Here is a 20,346-nt window from a genome sequence, read left to right as displayed (position 1 = left end):
ATTGAAGGGTCAATGGCTTCAGTGTTGCTCAAGGGCAGTGGGGAGCCACTGAAAAATTTAAGTACGAGTGTGACATAACAAAATCTTAAACCTCAGCTGAACATTGTTCAGCACGGACTCCCCAGCACCGGTGGTCCAAGCAAAATCAAAAGCTACTCACATCATGTGATCTTTTGCTTTGTCTTTGAGAAGCACTTGGTGAATTCTTGGGGTATTGGAGAGTCTTTAATAAGGGCCTGGTCCTCAGAAGAAAGCTACACAGATTTCACTATGCTAAGTTAAACACGACGGAGGACCTCTCTAAGGAAACAGAAGCCATAAGAATCCAAATAGTTAAACCTGAGTATTTTTCTGCTAAGTTTCATGAAATGTAGAGAATAATAAGAAAATCTGGTAAGTCTTTCTCTAATAAGCCAACGGTCATGAACAGACTTGGGGTTCTTCCCAGAATCTTCTCTTCATTCAACTCTAGAGAGGACACCTCTGTCCTGGAGCCGAGGAAGGAAGAATAGAGAGTCATTTCTGCCACTTCTCAGTTTCCTTTAGTAGAGAATGCTTAACATGCCAGGGTGGTGTAACAGGGTGTGGCCCTTACCCCAATCACTGCATGTAGCATGCTAGGAAAAATCACAAAGAAAACCTGCCGATGAGCAGTGCACACTTTCAGGCTATGTGACTTTTCCAGTCCATGCACCTTTCTTTCCTTCCCTCCCCATCACCAGGGCAACATACTTCATCCCTTTCTAAGAGCCAAGGCAGATGGCTAAGTGGCCAGTCATAGTATTCTGTGCCATGTTCCTTGAGCTCACCTCTTTTGGGCAATGGGCATGAGTGGAATCACCTCTTTTGGAACTGGTCTGACATTTGCTGCAGAATCTAATTGGGCTTGGCGGGTGGCATGGTTGGTTGAGTTGCTGGCGTGTTTGTTTGTGATTCATATCCATTCTTTGCCAGCATTGAGTAAAACTGTCTCCAGGGAAGAGATGCCCAGGCTAGCTGGCTGCTGAAGAAGCAGGCAGCCTTGTGCTTGCAAAGAAAGCAAGCCCATTGTTTGATGGGGAAAGGAAGCCCATGGTTGGATGGTAAATTCCTCCAGTAGCTAGGGAGACTCAGCTATGAGACTGTGTGTCTTTACTCTGTGAGCCCTACTGTGTGCCAGCACCAACATGTAAAAAAAACTGACTTTTTTTTTTTTTTCAGACACCCTTGGAGCTTCATCACCGTGAAAGGAAATCCTTCCTCTTCAGTTGAAGACCACATTGAATACCATGGTAATGAATGGTTGGTGAGAGTCCTGGTCCCCTCCAGTGTCTCCCTGATGAAAGGAGTTGTGGGTTGTGAGTGACTGGCTACTCTCAGAACATACCTGCCCTTCTGCAAGGACCCAGCTAAGAATCTGGCCACTTCACTCACTACATTATGACCTGTGTTAGCCAGTAACACAGGTCCAGGCTAGAGGAAAGTAGATCTCTCCCTAGGATTTTGTATGTCCAAAGAAGTCTTCACTAACAAAGAAAAGCTAAGTGCTGAGAGGTGACCTCCAGAAGAACACTATGGACTAGAAACCATAGAAAGTTTGTCTTTTTGTTTGTTTTTCAAGACAGTCTCAGTAGCCCAGATTGACCTCAGAAATCAGTATATAACAGACGATGACCTTAAACTTCTGACCCTATGCCTCTACTCCTAAGCTTTGAGATTACAAGTATATACATACCCCCATTGTATAAACCTACATTTCTATGCATGCTAGGCAATTACATTGTCTGAGCTACATCCACAGCCTGTAGAGGGTCTCTCTCAGACAGTCTAGTGTCTTCGCCTCATGTAGTTAGAATGAATTCTGCCAGTTCTAAGCCCAGGGCAGAATGCAGATCATGAGAAATAATAGATTTTCTCAACTTTCCATTTGTCAGAAGGGTGTAATTGAACTTTCAAAACTGAAACACACACACGAAATGAATGTAACCTCTTTCTAAATGACAAGAATAAGTTGATTATGGGAAAATACTGCTTAATGAAATGGTTCAAGATCCTTGAGTTAAAAAAAAAAAAAAAAAGAATCCACTGTGAACTGGACTTGGTAGTGCATATGTGAAATCCCTACAATTGGGAGGTGGAAGCAACAAGGTAAGTTTTAAGGTTATCCTTGGCTACATAATTCAAGGCCTGCCTGGGCTACCTGAGATTCAATCTCAAAACAAAAAAAAAACCCCACTAAAACTAAACCAAATCAAAACAAAGAGACATGGATATAGGGGTTTGCTCTCTGCTGTAAGGTCAGCACCACCATGGAGTTAAGGGTCTATCGGCTTCCTCACATGTCTGGTGCTTCTGACAGGTCACAAAGGCTCAGCTGCTGCCCGAGTTTTCAAACTGTTCCAGACAGAGCATGGCGAACATTTCAATGTTTCTTCATCCAGCGAATGGGTTCAAGGTGAGATGTTTAAGACAAACTGCTAAAACCAAATAGCAGCAGCACAGGCCAGGAGTAACAAGGATTTCTTGTATCAGCAGGGACACTTTACTAGACATCAACTGAGAAACTTGAGCTGAAGCTGCCTTTCATTAATCAAGCCACATTGGCAAATTGTTAGCAAACTCTCACCTGGGGTTAAAATTTGCATTGCACTTCCACAGGGACTGTGGCATTTGGGTTTTTTATATGCCAGGTCATGGGGTTGGATAGGAAACTCGGACAGAAGCTGGGATAGAAGCTGGCCTTCTAGCAGCTATCTCAGGCTTGCAAAAAGCAAGCCATGATAATGATGTGGCATGGGGGCAGGTGTACAGATGGGCTTTTGTTTCTCTCCATTCTCCTCATTTCTTTTGTAATAACAAGAAACCTGTGTCACCTTTATAAAAGGGAACAAGGCCCTGTCTGACCTTGTCTCTGCTTTCTGCCTAGATGTGGAATGGACAGAGTGGTTTGACCATGATAAGGTGCCTCAGAGCAAAGGTGGGGAGAAGATTTCAGATTTGCGAGCAGCTTACCCAGGAAAAATCTGCAATCGACCCATTGATATACAGGTACCAACCATACAACATCCAGGGAGTCTGCAAAGCTTGCCTCTGAAGAAGGCTCTATATATCAAAAATTTTCCTTTTTTCTTTTTTAATGCTTTTTTCCATTAATTTGTTTATTCACTTTACATCCCAATATCAGCATTCCAAATTCTCCCTCACATAGCCCATCCCCCACATCCCCTCCCCTTCTCCTCTCATAAGGAGGAGGCCCCACCCTGGGTACCAACCCACTCTGGCACATTAAGTCACTGCAGAGCTAAGCACATCCTCTCTCACTGAGCCCAGACAAGATAGCCCAGATACAGGAACAGGATCCACAGGCAACAGAGTTGGAAATAGTCTCGTCTCCAGTTGTTGGGGAACCCATGTGAAGACCATGCTGCACCTATGCTACATATTTGTTGAGGGGTAGAGGAGTTAGGTCCAGCCTATGTGTGCTCTTTGGTTGATGGTTCAGATTAATTGGCTCTGATGGTCTTCTTGTGGAGTCCTGATCCACTCCAAATCCCTCAATCCCTCCACCAACTCTTCCACAGAATCCTGGGCTCCATCTAATGTTTCACTGTGGGTCTCTGTGTCTGTTTCAGTCAGCTGTTGGGTGGAGCCTCTTAGAGGACAGTTATGCTAGGCTCCTGTCTGCAAACCTATCAAAGTATCATTAATAATGTTAGGGGTTGGTTCTTGCCCATGGGATGAGTCTTAAGCTGGGCCAGTCATTGGTTGGTCACTCCCTCAGTCTCTGCTCCATCTTTGTCCCTACACTTCTTCTAGGCAGGACAAATTTGTGGAGGGATAAGGACCCAGAACTTTTCTTGTCACCTGGGTGGAATTACTCTCTGTGCCCTCCTCTGAAGCAGGTTAGCCAGATTGCACTATTCCCACCTGAGAGACAGAAGTGAAGGTTTCTTATCTGTCCGAAGCCATGACTCCAGCTCCTGTCTGAGTTTCTTCTCTGTCTTGTCACTCTGCTTCTTCAGCCATGGTTGCAGGTTCCTGTTTGGCCCACCAAGTCACTTCTGTGTTGATGCCCTATGGGCCCTTAGGCACACAGTGGGCAGATAGGATTTGAAGTGTAGCTCAATCCCAGCAGGTACATAAAAGTCAGCATTCGTGGAGTCTGCAAAGAATCTGCACTCATAGTTTATTTTACCTGGAGGGGGAGATGACCTCCATATTGGGCACACATTGAAGTGAAAGAGACTCATAGACCATCTTTGCCCCCATGGATGCCAATTGGTTCTCACTTCCTTGGGGGCTCAGGGAACTCACTAAGCCCTCTTCACCCCCACTGCCCAGAACTACATCTGACACAGGCTCTGGACACCTACCTGTTCCACATGGACATAGTTAAATCATCTGGGGACAGGGTAGGATGGACACCTGTGACCTCCAGAGTACTGAAGAATGGGAAACAATGGGATTGTCATTGTCACCCAACAGTAGCTGACACAGAGGTGGAAGCCAGAGAGATCTGACTAGCTGAGAAGGTCCCCCTCCTCATCACTGACGGCTTTGGGCTGTGTGTGAACGTTCTGGGTGGCATGCCTCCTCAGGATGACCTTGTGTGCACTACTCTCACAGTGAGCATTTTTAAACCCTGTGCTCTAGTTCTGCTTGTACATGCTGGCTGTAGATATACATAAAAATTATTTAACTTTATGGCTCAGTGCAAAAATAGGGGCCATAAATGTTCTTTCACAACTTGGTTTTGTGGACTGACCATGTATGGACATGGGTGTCTGAGTGTCTTCTATAAATTTTATTCAAAAACCCAGGGAGGGGTTTGAGACAGGGTCTTATGATGCCTGGCTGGCCTGGACCTCACTATGTAGACCAGGCTGGCACAGAGACCCACATGCCTCTGCTTCCTGGGTGCTGGGATTAAAGGCAAGTACCATTGTGCCACACTGCCCTGCTCAAACTTAATTTACTGTTAAAAATGAAACATTAGTGAGTATTTTATTACCTGCAAGTAGGACTAATAATAATATTTCTTTAAAGATTCCTGCCACTTAGCAGTGATAGATCTTTTTTACTCTTCTTATATAAGACTGACTAAGGTCATTAAAAGAGAAAGCAGTGTAAATTAAGCAGTTTCCTTGAAATCATTACTGGAGTTTTTGTTGTGTGACGAATATTCAACTCTAATAGGTAATGAGTTGAGGCCCTGTTGTCAGTGTGACAAGGCTCCCACTGAAGATGGAGCTATCTTTGTAGGGCTCTGAGGTCAGAGGAACAGGACTTGACAGTTGATACTTGGACTTGGTGATGACGCTTTTAGGTTTTAGTGGGTACCAAAGAAACAGGTTTACAACCTTGTCTCAATGTAACAGAGACCCGGGAAATCATGGCTGTAAGAGTGACTTAGGAAGAGCTGGGGTTTTTGATTGAATTTAGTATGCATGTCTTCCAGGCCAAAGATGAAGCTGGCTCTGTTATCTGTTAGTTACATTCTAGATAATCTTTCCTAAAAAGTCTCTCTCTCTCTCTCTCTCTCTCTCTCTCTCTCTCTCTCTCTCTCTCTCTCTCTTTCTCTCTCCCTCTCTCTCTCCTCTCTCATTGATGATACTTTCCTCCCTTCTCTAAGACTGTCTCCTTGTCTTCATGGTTTCTGTGCCAAAGATGGCCACAGTGCTTTTTTAAATTGCCTGTCTTTGAATGGCAGCCACAGTCTGCATAGGGACACACCCTGCCTTTGGGATGAGCCCCAGTTGGCAGGAACCACCATCCTTTGAGCCTGTTCCTAAATTCTATCCTGCTCTTGTGCTTCTTGCCTGGCATCTCTGGTCAGTTGCAACCTCACTTCCAAGGATGCAGTGGGGGTGGATGGGTAGTGGGGATGTGAAACAGGACATTTGAATAAAGGCCGTTAGGCTGGGCATAGCTGAAAGCTAGGATAGGGGCTTTGAAGCTAAATGAGCTTGGGCTTCAATTTTCACTGCACCACTTACTGGCCGTGTGATGTTTGGCAAGTTACTCATCCTCTCTGAAGGTCATTTTTCTGGCCTCTAGAACCAACGACCACAACACAGTTTCACTATGAGGATGTAATGGACATTCACATGCATTTAGGTCTTTAACTGAGAGAGCTGATCCCAAACTTTCCTACCTGTTAGAATCACCTGGGCAGTTCTTAAAATCCAGATGCCTAGGGCACAACCTAAACACACCAGATCTTAGCCTTTGAGAGTAGTGTTTGGTTGGAACCACTGTCTACCCTTGCACAAGCTGGGTAAACCCCATCTACTCTCCTTCCCTCAACCCCACCCACACAGAGAAAACTCTGGGCTAACATGCCATCACTCTTCCATGTTTCCAGAAACTCACCTGAGAGTTACCCATCCAGGGGCTCCAGTTTGAACATATGTGGGCACAATCCTAGCTCCAATCAGACATATCATCATCCCTCCTCACCTAAGATCTAAAAATACCCCTTTGCTTTAGTGGAAATGCTTAACTTCACTGACCTGCTCCTTTGAGATCAGTGACCCGCTGGAGAACTACCTCCTAATAAATCTGCCTGTATATTCTTGTTTGGGCTGAACTGGCTTATTGTGTCATTAGAGAAACCTATTGGGTAGAGCCTGGGCACAGAGACTTTTGAGATTCCTGGTGGGGTGTAGAAGCCCATTTGTGTATCTGTAGGTTGTGTAGAGTGAATCCCCAGTAAATAAATGCCAGCTCCTTTCATAGACTCATGGTGGTGAGATGGTCATAAGAAGAGACACATCAGGGTTCTAAGAGAGCCTGTGTATGGGGAATGTCCTGTAAATGTGCACACAATGATGAGCAGTAAGTAGGACTCAGGACTCCTGCTAGATCACAGAGCTTCTAGATGACTCTCTCCCAGAATTTAGGCCTTGCCACCTTCATTCTGAGACTTAATGCTGTCTTTCTTATAACAAAACTCACAAAGGCCGTTGGGATAATAGTCCTGGGCTGTTGTAAATAGTTTCACGGTGGGGACAATTTTAGACTTGTAAATATAAGTTGTGGGCATTAATCAGCACTTTCCGTCTTTATATATTAAAAAAAAAAAAAGTATCCTTGCTCTGTAATTTCCATTCCATTCCCAGGCCACAACAATGGATGGAGTCGCCCTCAGCACTGAGGTTGTCTACAAAAATGGTCAAGATTACAGGTTTGCTTGCTACAGCCGGGGCAGAGCCTGCCGCAGCTATCGAGTGAGATTCTTATGTGGAAAACCAGGTAAGCAAGCAGATCCTGGCTCACTATTGGGTTAGAAATGCAACTGAGCTCTGATCCCTAACCTGATCCCTGACTTAGCCTCTATGCACTGTGAAATAGGACAGCTGGATTAGCTGAACTGAGTATCAAAGTGTCACACACCCCCACTCAGTGCAGAAGCAGCCAGAGGGTCCCAGGCATTGGAAGCAGATAGTCATTCCCTGGCCTGTCGTAAGCCTTTCTAGAAGGGATGGGCATGGTCCAAGAATGCAGTGTGCTGATGGTCAGGGCTGACATAGACTCTCTGCCTTTTTCAGTGCTGTTGTTTCAAACCCAGGTCCCCAGCCAGTGCTCATTAGAAAGAACTGGAAATGGCTGGTTTGTTCTGGAATCAGCATCTACAGAAAGCAGTCATTAGGGATGGACTTGGGAGTGAGGCTTATGGCTACTGTAAATAACAGTGGAGAGGGACTATATTTGTTTTACATCTTGGGCAAAGTGGGTGTGGTGAGGCAGCACACTGCACACCAGCTTAGAAGTCAGTGGAAAATTCCTCTGCCCAGAGCTAATGAATGGGTCTTTTTTTGGTTGGGTTTTTGTTGACTTCAAAAACCTGTAAGTACTGAGACTGGGATGAGAGAGAGTCTGGTGATTTGGGTTTTGGAACGGCACACCTGGCATTTACCGATTTCCAGAGGGGAGGGGAAGAGGTGGGCAGCCACATGTTTGCTCAAGGCAAAGGGCTGTATCTCAGTCCTTCCTGTTTTGGGTTACAGTGAGGCCCAAGCTCACGGTCAGCATCGACACCAATGTAAACAGCACCATCCTGAGTCTGGTGGACAATGTGCGGTCATGGAAGCCTGGAGACACCCTGGTCGTTGCCAGCACTGACTACTCCATGTACCAGGCAGAAGAGTTCCGGGTGCTCCCCTGCAGAGCTTGCAGCTCTACACAGGTCAAGGTGGCAGGTAGGCATCTCCTCACTTTAGACTGTAAGAATCTGAACACTGGTAGACCTCAAGGGAAAGGAGATCTGTATCTGTGGGCTAGCCTCAGAATCCTACAGACCAAAGAAAATGATGAGATTCTCACTGCAAGCATTGGTTCCTTATTGATGCATCTAAATATTGTCCAGGCAGGCAGTCTAACTAATATCTGAAATAAATTCACTGAAGAAGAAAAACTCATGGGTTTGGAAGCTTCAGTTCATGGCTTGTTAGCCCTGTTGTTTCGGGCAACATGGAGGAAGTTGATTATCTCGTGCATTCAGGAAACAAAAAAAAAGGAAGATGTTGGAGTCTCAGCATCCTCTTTAAGGACATCTTCCCAGTGATCTAACTTCTTCCGATTAGGCCATACCCATAATAGCATCACAGGCTCATGGCAAAGCTTTAACTCATGAGCCTTTGGGAGACACACTCATAGGACAAGGCTTAAGCCTTTCTAGGCTGAGCCTAGCTCCAGTCTAGAAGCTGGGCTCAGATTGGCTCCATACTATTCTCAGTCTTTCCCAGACACATTCTTCTCATGACAGAGATGGGAGATTCCTATAGAGGGGAGGAGAGAATGGGAGACTTCTAAGGTCTTGGCTTAGAACTGGTCCATGATGGGCATCCTAACTCATGTCTAGAATTCTAGAACTTGGGAGAGCCGAGAGTGAGAATGGACATGAGTTTGAGACCAGCCTGGGATACATAGTGAGTACCAGGTAATCCCAGGCTTCAGGATAACTCCATACATCAAAACAAAAGAAAACAAAATGAACTCAGAAAAATTAAACAAAACAGTCACAGTTTGCTGGCCAAAACATAGGTCAGTATAGAATGCATCCCATAGTCAAAGTCAATATGAACTGTCAGAGAAGCCTATTTTCTTCTCTGAGCCTGAGAGGAAGAAAGAACATTTGTTTGAAAATGAGTTAGTCTACCTCAATGCTTTAAATCTTTTCTTTCCATAGATTTTGAGTTTTTTCTTCTCCTGAATCTTAACTTACATGCCCTATATTTTATGTTTTGTGATAGTATCAGAATCACTGATTCTTAGAGACCAAAAAAGACTGTATTAGCGTTATATTATTATGAAGAGACACCATGACCACAATTCTTATAAAGGAAAACATTTAATGGGGGCTAGTTTACAGTCCAGAGATTCGGTTTATTATTGTCATGGGAGGCAGCACGGTGGGACAAAATCAGACATGGTGGTGGAGAAGTAGCTGAGAGTTCTACATCTGGATTGGCAGGCAGCAGGAAGAGAGGAAAACACTGGGCCTGGCTTGGGCATTTCGAATCCCAAAGCCCACCCTTAGTGATATACTTCCTTCAAGAAGGCCACACCTCCCATTTTTCTCAAGTGTCATTCCCTAATGACCTAAGGAGCCATTCCTATTCAAACCACCACAGAAATCTTAGACATAATGTAGGCCAATTGCTCCTGGAAATTATGTATCTTTGGGCTGTAAGCAACAGAATCCAACTTGACTATCTGAAACAAGAAAGGAATTGATAAACAGGCCATTTGTGTCAGAGAAACAAATTAAAAACTGAAGAACAAAACTACAAAGAACTCAGTTCAGGGCAGCTTTGAGGACCTGGGCAGCAGTGAGCAATGGGCAACATCTCTTGGCATCCCTGTCTCTAGAAAGCATGCCGAGTTCCTAGGACATTAAGCTATATAGCCACTGTCCAGGGTGAGAGGATCTGGCTAGGCTTCTCTGAGAGGTCAGATAAAAATCAGCAATCCTCAGACTGCCTCGAGTCGATAAAAGGGTCATTTCTTAAAACCAGAGTGACCTGACAGAAGGGTAGAGATTCACTACCGGGTGTTCAGACTGTCACATGTTACTGCCTGGAGAAGTAGCCCAATCTTGATGAGAAGACTGAGCATTGAGAAGGCATAGCCAGTATATTTCAAATGTCTAGTGTTTTAGAAATAAGCCTTGACAAACTAAAACTCAAAACAATCTCTTTGAGCTGGTCAGGAAGTCCTTGGAAGAATTTGAGAAGCCTTATTTCAGTGAAGTGAGAACCAGTTATCCCGTCCCACCTTCTGAATTTGTTCTTAAAGGAAATGGCCCTGAGTGTCAAATGGCCAAGGTAGTGCATGGCTGGAATCCCAAAGCACCAATTCTCAGACTCGAGTCTGCAAAACACACAGTTTTAGTGAGATGCTAGTTTTGGAGTATAGCTAGAGAAAGGAGGTAGCAGTGGGCAGGTCAAGTCTAGAAGAGAAGTCTGCAAGGTAAGAAATCCTATTTAAATAATAATCCTTGAACCCCTACATTCTTCAGGAAAGGCTTTGGAGAATTTTATAAGTAAGTCCAGATCAATCTGACACCTAAAGGAAAGAAATGAAGTGAAATAAGGGGTAATCTGGAGAATAAAAGTCTAAAGTAACAAAGCAGGGGAATGAAAGATCCATGAATGGCGGACATAAGCTATAAAGGTTATTTTTGAGCTTCCTGCCAGCCAGAGCAGAGAAATTTATCTGTAGTCAAGAAAGGGAAAGAGATAGACCTAGAAAATCACCCTTCTCTTAGTCCTGAGCTTGAGTTTGCCTCATCCATCATTCACAGGACATGGCACGGCAACATGAACTTGATACTCTGCTAAGATGCTCTGGATGGGGCTTATTTGCGGTTTGAATCCTAATGTTAGAAGGGAATGAGGTGCTGGACATAATCAGTAAACACATCTGCAAAAAAGCATCTTTGATTTTTGTCTTGTTTGGCAGAGACAAAAATGAGGAATCAAGTAGCTGTGCCCCCATTTATAGAGATAAGATCTCACTAACATAGCCCAGGATAGCCCCAACTCATCATCCTGCCTCCATCTTCCAAATGCTAGGATCAAAAGCCTATGCCACCACACTTACCTTGCTGCAGTTACTATTAACATCAGCTATAATGATTCTTTTTATTCTTACTTATGTGTATGTTTAGTGTTCATATGTGTATGTATGCTCACATGTGTTTGGACATGTTAGGGGATATGCATGTATATGTGTGGTAGCTCAGATTTCATGTTGGGAGTCATCCTTTATCATTCTCCTGCTTATTTAAATTCACTGAGGTAGTCTCTCAACTGTACTTGCTAATGCAGCTAGTCTGACTAGCTAGCTTGTTCCAGGGATCTCTCATTTCCATCTGAGCAATGGAATTATAGGCAGGCTGTTATGCGCAAGCAGCATTTTCATAGGTTCTGGGAACTGAACTCAGAGTCAAAACTTCACATTTGTGTGACAGGTGCCATGGAGCAATAATTTAGCATCTAACCCTCAGTATGAGAAGGCTAGAAGAAGCATGACTGATTACTAGTGGTTGGACCTTGTATGCTTCAGTTTGCCATTTCTGCCATTTAGGACCTGCAGGTACATGGCATTGTGGAGGAAAAAGCAACTGCTCTCATCATTATTAAGTAACATCTGAGGCAGTGGCAGCCTGCAATAATCTTCTGGAGATGTGACCAGCTAGGTGTGGTCCAGGTGTGGGAGTCACATCTGCCTCCCCTGGGAGTGATGGGTCAGCACCTGCCTCCCCTGGGGATGGTAAGGCACCCTAAAATCTGCCTCTATGGGGACAGAAAGAGGGGTGGAAATTTTTATCATCTATATACCCAGAAGTTCCTGAGCATGTAATGTGCCAGCCAGTGCATCTGGGTGCCATGGTGAGCAAGATGGACAACATTCTCTGCCTCAAGGGAAGCTGCATCCCAGGAGAATGGCATCCATCAAAGAGTCATTACAATAAAAATAAGACTCCAGCCACAATAAGTATAAAAAAGATGTGTAAGGAGCTGGGTAGAGGGAAGAGAGATTCCATTCTGTTGGAATGGGCATGGTGCTTTCCCTGGGGAATTCACGATTAGGTGGGAAGCTGGGTGACTTAGAGTGGCTAGGAAAGAGAGGTATTGCTAGAAGGGAAGGCATGTGGGCACATCACCTGAGAAGGGGTGGGGCAGCCATGAGGAGGACAGGTAGGCTACAGGGGAGACCATGAGACCACCTAGGATCACAGAGGAGGCCGCAGGACAACCAGGGGCTTTTCTTGAGTGCACCGGAAGCTACTGAACTCCATGAGTCTGTTGGGTGCTCCTCGCAAGGAAGGATTTCCCATGTCTGCATCTGTAGGAGGATACTTAGGTCATCATCACAGTGCATGGTAGATGGCCTCCTGGGATGTCAGTGGCCCCTTTGGCAGATCATTTGTGCTCACGTTACTCCTTGGGCCTCCAGGGATCATGCAGCTATACATGATGGGTGAAGCCTGACTTCCAGCCCTTGCCTACATGGAAGTAGAGGGAGGATTTCCCTAGATTTGGGCTAAACCTTGAGTACATCCCAAGACTGAGCATCTTAAAGCCCAGACTGGAAATCTCACTTTGAGCAGAGCAGCTGTGAATGCCAAAGTAACCCTGAGGTTGAAGGACCCATGAAACACCAGGCTCGCACTGCAGAGACTTGGGGATTCATGCCAAGAGCTACTGCTCCTGACAGAATGTTAGCAACCCAGCCAACTGCCTCATGAAAGTGCCCAGGCTGGGGCACCAAGAATGTCAGGGTGCTTCTTGGGGGCCAAGTTCCAAAGGATGAAAGTATGAGTGGAGACGATGTTAGACTTCCTTCATGATGTTCTCAAGTCCCTTGCTTTACCATTGGAGGATTCTCCTCCAGCCCCACATCCAGCCTCCCACTCCCTATTAAGAGTGAACCATCCACTCTGCTCAGGAGTTTTGGGTCCCCATAAAAACAGTTCCTCCTGGTGAGTAGTGTCACAAAAGTGCCAGCTGGGGATTATTATGCATGCACAGCTATCTGTCCATCTGTCTGTCCTGAGGAGACACCCATTGCTCCTCTTCCCAAAGGCCATTCTCTGCTTTCCATCTCCCACTAACACAGAGTGAGGACTCCTGTCCATCCCTTTCTGTATCTGAATTCTTCTCTCACCTGCTACATTCTGTCAGGGTCAGCTCTTCAGGCTGGCTGCAGAGAGGGATACATTCTTCTTGGATCTTCCTCTCTCATAGATCCCCTACTTCCAGTCAACAGCCCTCTTTGCATTTTAAGGTTTTGTTTGTGAGGAACAGATGGGGTGACAATGTGCTGGAAATATATGACTCACCTAAATTTTTTTTTCAAGTTTTGCCAGTCTTAGTGTGATTCCCAGCACCTCTTGATGTGGCCATGACACTTGAAATCTCCCCCTTGGTTATTTTGCCACCCTCTCTCTTTGTCACCGTCTCACTTTGCCTTATAAATACCTCCACCTCTTACTGCTATGACCACTACTTAGAATGAGTTTCATTTCCCATGACAGTCCCAGTACTGTACAAGTCTACCTGTCCCATTTGTGTGAGGCCCTCACTATCTGGGAGTTCCTGTTTTATATATGAAGCAGATGAAGAAAACTGAGGTTGTAGAAATCAGATACCTAAGTTCATGATTTCCATAGTGGTAGCCACCAGCCATATGTAGCTGCTTCAGTTTAATTGAAGTTAAATAAAATTTCACCCTGTTCCTTACAGTAGACAGATTTTAAGTGTCTGATAGCTACGTGGGCTTAGTAGCTTCCATGTGGAACAGCATGAAATCCATTGTCACAGGATGTCCTTGTGGGTGGTGCTAGTATAGACCAAGCAAGCCAGTATCTTTCAAACCCCTAGTTGTCCAGCTGCAAACCTATGTGTGCTGAGTAGTCTTCCACAAAAGTTCATAATCTTAGCATTTCCATCTGAAATGGCCATAGGAGTCTTTGGCAATTCTTGTCCCTCTGGACTAGTCCTTGTCCCTGATGGTGTGAGATGAACAATCCAGTCTCCACCTTCCCCTGACTCTCTGGGTTCTAATCTATAGGTACTTGTTGTGTCTGTCTCCCAGAGAAGGTGTTTGTGGTTTATTCTTCTCTTGTTTTCAGGGTGTCTGCTTCTCTGCTTGTCCTGTGGATGTTAAAAAATTATGGTATTGGGGTGCCTATGGATAAGCCCAGAAAATACCAATGGTTAGAGCCTCCCTGTGCCCCAGGTCCCTTCCCCCTTTTCTAGTAGGCCCAAGTCATTTGAGACAGTTCTGACCTGGTCAGCCTGCACATGAGTGCTCTGGGAAGGTGGGGATGGGGGCGGGGGAGATGGAGATGGAGATGGAGTGTGGGAGAACCCCCGCACTCAGGATGGGATGAAAGAAATCAGGCACACCACTATGCTGGGATTGCAGCTGGGAGTGGCCTGTGAAAGGGACAAGGAGAGATAACTGCTTGCACTGTACACAGAAGCAATGTGGTAAAAGTTCTGATAAGGAATCTTGGAGCAGGGGAGTTGGCTGGGATGACGAAATTCCTGCAGTTCTCAGTGGGACCTGCATTTCCTTAGTCCATGGGAATCTGATACACGCAAGTCTTCCATCTACCTGAAGTCACCTGTGCCCTGCTCCCCCTGTGAAAACAGCTGCCCTTTAGTTCCTGTCACTGGTGAAGCTCTGGAGACAAAAGCCTTGACAGATGCAAATGTCATTTCTGTTCCTCTGGCCTCCAACCACGTGCCCAAGACTGTTTAAGCACATTCTATGAATTAACTAACTTGTTGATCTAGCTACCTTTGGGGATGTGAGCTATTTTTATCTCTGCTTCATAGATGAAGGGCCCAAGGTTCAGGGAGTTTAAACCATAGGCTCCAGGATTCTGCTGCAAACTGAGTCATACGGCCTGGCTCAGAGCCATGTAGAGAATGGGTCTCCTTGTAGAGGCAACCAGGTGGATGGGAACTCTGAGGTAACAAAGGCCCTCAGGAGCCAATCCCAGTCAGCCTGGAGGGAGCTAAAAAAGAGGTCTGAGAGTGAAAGAGATGATCCACCAGGAGCCAGGGTATCTGATTCATCCACCTTAGACTATTAGAGTGGTGCATCAGGGCTGATGTGACTGAGTCTGTTGCTTATAGTGCCACCTGTTCCCAAAACAAGTCTAGTCCTTTGGGGACATCTGGGAAGTCAGCTCTATGCTCTACCTCTCAGCATACCCAAAAAATGCCCTTCACTTACCTTGACCCATCATGGGCAGAAACAGTCAATTCTCCCTCTCTGCTCCTGACACAACCCCAAGCTGTCTTGTTTGGTTGAGAAATCCTTTGAGAGTTTCCCTGGGCATTGTCAGTAACACTGTTCTTTGGAGTTTCCACTAGGAAAGATTAGCTCTGGATCTAGCATGACTGAAAGCCTAGGACATAGAAAACCAAGATCCCAGGTGCTCTTGGGGATGGTTACTCAACTTTGTAAGAAAACCCAGTTCTCTGCATATTGAGCTGGGGTGGTTTAGGAGAGCAGATGTTCTCTATGACAAAGAAAAGAGAAAAGGAAGATGTATTTAGGCAGAAGTAGACTTGTAAGAGGCCCCCTGGCAAGATGCACGTGAGAACTCTGAAAAATCTGCAGACCACCATGCAAGTACAGAAGGAAGGGTGGAGATTATTCAGATAGATGTCTTCCTTCCAGGAAGCCCTGAGCCAATTTGAGAGGATCAATAGGCACTGTGGAAACAAAGATGGGAGGAGTTCAAGGCCCTGTGACCTAAAACTGCATGAGCTGGAGTAGAATGAACGGTAGTGGGAGGGTGGTTCTTCAGTCCTTGAAGAGAGGTCACAGCAGCACACTCCTGTGGTCATCATAAAAAAAGGACACAGAGATATAGAGACCTGCTCAGCCCTTGAAGTCAGAGTCAAGTGTATGTGGGAAATAAATAGGTTCTAGAAAGAGGGACCTCTCACCCCCCATAAAATATCACCTTCAAGTCATAGGCATGGCACAAATGGCTGTGCTGGAGGAGGCCTGGGCTCACAGCATTCCCTCAGCCCAAGAGCCAGTGTCCAGTCATAAAGAGAAATGTTCTCCCATGATATACCCCATGACAGACATGTCTCCCCATTCTCCTCCAGGCTCACCAATAGCTAACCTTCCATATCCTCATAAGGAGATCAAAACCTAGCAGATCAAAAGCAGGATGGTAGAAAATCCTCCATGACCAAGACATCATAGTTAGAGATGGACTACATCAACTTCTAGAATGTCTCTTTCTGAATTTGAGTCTCTTTCCTTTTCATCCACCAGACAGACTTCATATTGCCTCTGTCTGGCTCTCCGAAGACAGTGTCACTGAGAAGCCATGCACACCACTTTGGGGGAAAGGCTTTACCCTTTAGAAGCAGGCCCTGTGGTTAGCTTGTTTGTGAAGGTCACAGAACCAACAGGCAGGGAGAGCAATAGGGATACAAGTGGAGGTTTCTACATGAATGGCCAGAGGACCTTAGAACAGAAAAGACAACTCGAAGCCCATGACCCAAACCAAAGGCCACAATGAGTTCAGGGAGGAAGAACCCCAGCATTCTGTGGTTAACTTGTTTCCAATGATCTTCTCTAGTATGTTAGACCAGTGTGGAACTGTTAAAAAGTGGTAGAACCTAGTGGAAGTTTTAAGTTCATTAGGGATAAGTCCTAGAAGCAGACTGTGGAATACTGGTCTCCTTTCCTTGTTTCATTTCTGGATGCAAAGTCAACTTTCTGTTACTATAACTATACTCTTAAGGACATTGTGGTAGGCTGAATCTACATTGTGATCCTAGTTCCTGTGAGCCATTACCTCATATGACAAAAAGGGCTTACGATGATGACTAGATTAAAGTTCTGGAAATGGAAGTGTCCTGGATTGTATGGGTTGGCCCAGTGTAATTACAAAGGTACTAGAGAAGAAGTATTATGGGACATTAGTGAAGAGAAAGCAAAAGAATGACAGAAGCAGAGGGAGCTATGGAAAATGGAAGATGGGGGGGGGGGATCTCAAGCCAAGGAATACAGGTGGCCACTGGAATCTGAAAATGCCCAGGAACAGATTCTGTGTGGTACTTTCTCAAGCACTCAGCCATGCCAACACCTTGACTCACCCCACAAAATTAATTTCAGACATCTAACCTCCAGGATCATAAAACATAAACCTGTGGTAATCTGTCACAGCTGCAACAGAAAACACATACCATTCACTTGCCTGGGGTTGTTTTCTCAGCTTTAGTATGCACCAATGTCATATTGCTTCAAAGAAACCACTATCTCACTGAGTCTGCAGATTCTAAAACCATAGGCTTCTTTAGCAATACTGTCAGCTCCCAGGATGTGTGCTTGGTGATGGAGAGGATGAGAAAGCAGAAGAAGGTCGCTGTGGTGGGTATTGCTAATTTTAACCATGGCCTTCACACGTGGGCACTAGTGGTATCTCAGGGTTGAGGCAAGCACCTCCTTGATCAAGTCAAGGCCAGAGCGAAAGCCAAGTGATGTAGGTGTTGTGGTTTGGGCTGGAAGTCCAATATGGAAGAGTGTTCCTCTTTGTAATTGCATCCTCAAATGAAAGAGAAAGTATCCACAAGCCCTGTCAGCCATCTTAGTGACAAACCTGTCGTAAGCTGTGTTTTCTGCACAGATGGAGGAAGAAGAGATTGGAGGTAACCCGAAGGAAATTTGGCTAGAGAAGAGGTGAGGTCGTGGGAGGAAAAAAATGGGCAGAACACAGGGTCAAGGATCCAGCCACACAGGGCAGGGACCGGAGTGAGTGTGGGAGGGTCTTTGGTTTGTTAGATTTTTCTCAAGGATAACAAGGCCGGGGGATGTTTGAGGGCAGAGAACGTAAGAAATGCAGATGAGGGACGAGATGGCTGAACTGGAAAGGACTGCCAGCTGGAGGCGATGCCTTCTGAATGTGCCATAGGACAGGGCTAGGATCCATGGCCTCAGAGAGTGCCTCCGCAGAGGGACACAGGATGAAGTCAGCACAGATCAGGGTGCAGTCCTTCCCCATCGCTCCTTTCGGAACCACAAGGGCGTGTGTGCGAGCCCAAGGCTCTAGACACAGGAATGCCAGCCAGCACGTTCTCCTCAAGGCTGCTGAGAGTAGAGCATGGGTTGGCTCTGCTTGGAAGCAGGGGTCTGAAAGGAGAAGGTTTGTTTTATCCTAAGAATTACAGCTAGAGACCCACTACAGTGCAAGTCTCTCTGTCTCTGTCTCTCTGTCATCTCTCTCTCTCTCTGTGTATGTGTGTGTGTGTGTTGGTCTCTCTGTCTGTTTCTATCTCTGTCTTTCTGTCTCTCTCTGTCTCTGAGTGTCTCTCTCTGTCTCTGAGTCTCTCTCTCTCTCTCTCTGTCTCTCTCTCTCTCTCTTTCTCTCTCATTGCTCTGTTATCTCTAGGCTGTGGCTTTCCTCTGCTGGATGACGTTGGCCCACCAGAGAGATAACCCAAGGTTACACCTGGCACTTCTATGTACATCCTGTGGCCACACCTCCCTGTAAGGAGGTGGGGAAGCACAGCTCCTCTGGGAAGCCCTGTGTGAGATGATTCCTGGGAGAGTCTAGCTCTGAAAAATCAGAAGCAGAGTGTATATTACTGGACAAGTAGCCATACCTGCTACAGTCTTAAGAGCTAAGCACAACAAGCTATGAACTGTAGCTCCACTCCTAGGCATGTGACTACACCTACCAAAGCTTTGTTCTTCCGGATCATGGGAGCAAGGGCCGTGGGACCCAAGATGAACGAGGGTCTGGTGAAGAACAACCTACAGGTGTGGAGGTACTGGATGAGAGCACAGTGGGCATGCTTCACCTGTCATTCTGCTTCCCTGCCCCTCTTGTGCCCTAGGGAAACCCCAGTACCTACATATTGGGGAGGAGATTGACGGTGTAGACATGCGGGCTGAGGTCGGACTCCTGACTCGGAACATTGTGGTGATGGGGGAGATGGAGGACAGATGCTATCCCTACAGCAATCACATCTGTGACTTCTTCGACTTCGATACCTTCGGGGGCCACATCAAGGTAGGAATGTGCCTGGCTAGTGCTCTTAGGCCTACAGGAAAGTACTTGAGATTCTATCTGCAGACAGAGAGTCCTGGGAGGGAAAGGGATGGTGGAGCAGGGGGTAGGAAGAGAACTGCATCCTTAGGTTCTTCTGAGCTCCTGGAATGCAGGCATTACCTGCCCAAGCAGTTTCTCTGAGCACATTCAGAACAGCCCTGTGCTATGACCACCTGCCATTCACATGCATGTTCCCAGAGCAGAGGCTCATGATAACTCCAGCATCAGTACCCCTTCCTTCCCCAGATTTCACACAGTAAACAATAAATGCCCAAGTCCTCCACTCCCCAGCACTCCCAGAGCGTGTTGTATGTCACCCCTACCCCCTAAGCATCTTAGGATTACCACTTCCTCATAGTTGGCTATGGAGGTGGTCAAGAAAGAGCAAAGCAAGCCTACCTATCATCCTGGGCATTTCCAGTCTGTTACCCTCCAACATTCTGTAATGCCTTGCTGGACCTCCTTAGTGTAAGAAGCACCAGGCATCCTCAGCCATGTGCACAGAGCCTCTTTGATTTATCGAGTAACCAGGATGTACACAGTAAAACCCAGTGGCAAAGCACTGGGAAGGTAATACCTCTGTCCTATGGGAAAGCAGGTCAGCTAGCACAATGGGGGAGGGGGAGATCAGGGGCTGCCTTGGGGCTCTTTTGACTTTCATGGTCCTGTTGCAGTTTGCACTGGGGTTTAAAGCAGTCCACTTGGAGGGCGTGGAGCTGAAGTACATGGGGCAGCAGCTAGTGGGCCAGTACCCAATTCACTTCCACCTGGCTGGAGATTTGGACGAACGGGGAGGCTATGACCCACCTACGTACATCAGGGATCTCTCCATTCATCACACATTCTCCCGCTGTGTCACTGTCCACGGCTCCAACGGTCTGTTGGTAAGTGCCTGCTGGAAGTCTACACTTAGGCCATGCGTGGGGGGGGGGGGGGAGGATGTAGGGCACGATGGACCTTGTGTTAAGCTCTCCCACTGAATTCCAGTGTGAATATGGACAAGTACTGAATCAGATAGGTCTTCCATTTTTTTCCTGTGAGCCCTAGAGACCACGGGTGTTACCTTCAGTTTGCTTGGATAGAGGATGAGAGTGAAATAGTCCTGGCCATATTATCCTAGCAACTCATCTTCAAAGCAGGTAGTCCAGGTCTTACCACAGAACTAGCACTAGGAAAGATGAGCGAGCATGTGAACACCCACCAGGACAGCATGGGGAGCCAGTACCTCCGTGAGATACAGCCTTCTGGAACTGGCATGGGAC

The 20,346-nt window shown here is 46.2% G+C and overlaps 1 protein-coding gene across 1 annotated transcript in view; it reads left to right on the top strand.

Annotated features, from left to right (window-relative positions):
* The window catches only part of Cemip (cell migration inducing hyaluronidase 1), a 157,022-nt gene that overhangs the window by 97,669 nt on the left and 39,007 nt on the right, over positions 1 to 20,346 (top strand). Inside the window, exons 7-13 of the mRNA XM_034508678.2 lie at positions 1,201 to 1,271; positions 2,339 to 2,434; positions 2,906 to 3,027; positions 7,101 to 7,233; positions 7,989 to 8,180; positions 18,870 to 19,045; positions 19,759 to 19,968. Coding sequence (XP_034364569.1) covers positions 1,201 to 1,271; positions 2,339 to 2,434; positions 2,906 to 3,027; positions 7,101 to 7,233; positions 7,989 to 8,180; positions 18,870 to 19,045; positions 19,759 to 19,968 — 1,000 coding nt within the window. The remainder of the gene's footprint in view (positions 1 to 1,200; positions 1,272 to 2,338; positions 2,435 to 2,905; positions 3,028 to 7,100; positions 7,234 to 7,988; positions 8,181 to 18,869; positions 19,046 to 19,758; positions 19,969 to 20,346) is intronic.

This window comes from Arvicanthis niloticus, chromosome 1 (assembly GCF_011762505.2).
Source record: "Arvicanthis niloticus isolate mArvNil1 chromosome 1, mArvNil1.pat.X, whole genome shotgun sequence".
Lineage (NCBI taxonomy): Eukaryota > Metazoa > Chordata > Mammalia > Rodentia > Muridae > Arvicanthis > Arvicanthis niloticus.
Note: the sequence above shows the minus strand (reverse complement) of the source record. Positions and strands in the feature narration are given on the sequence as shown.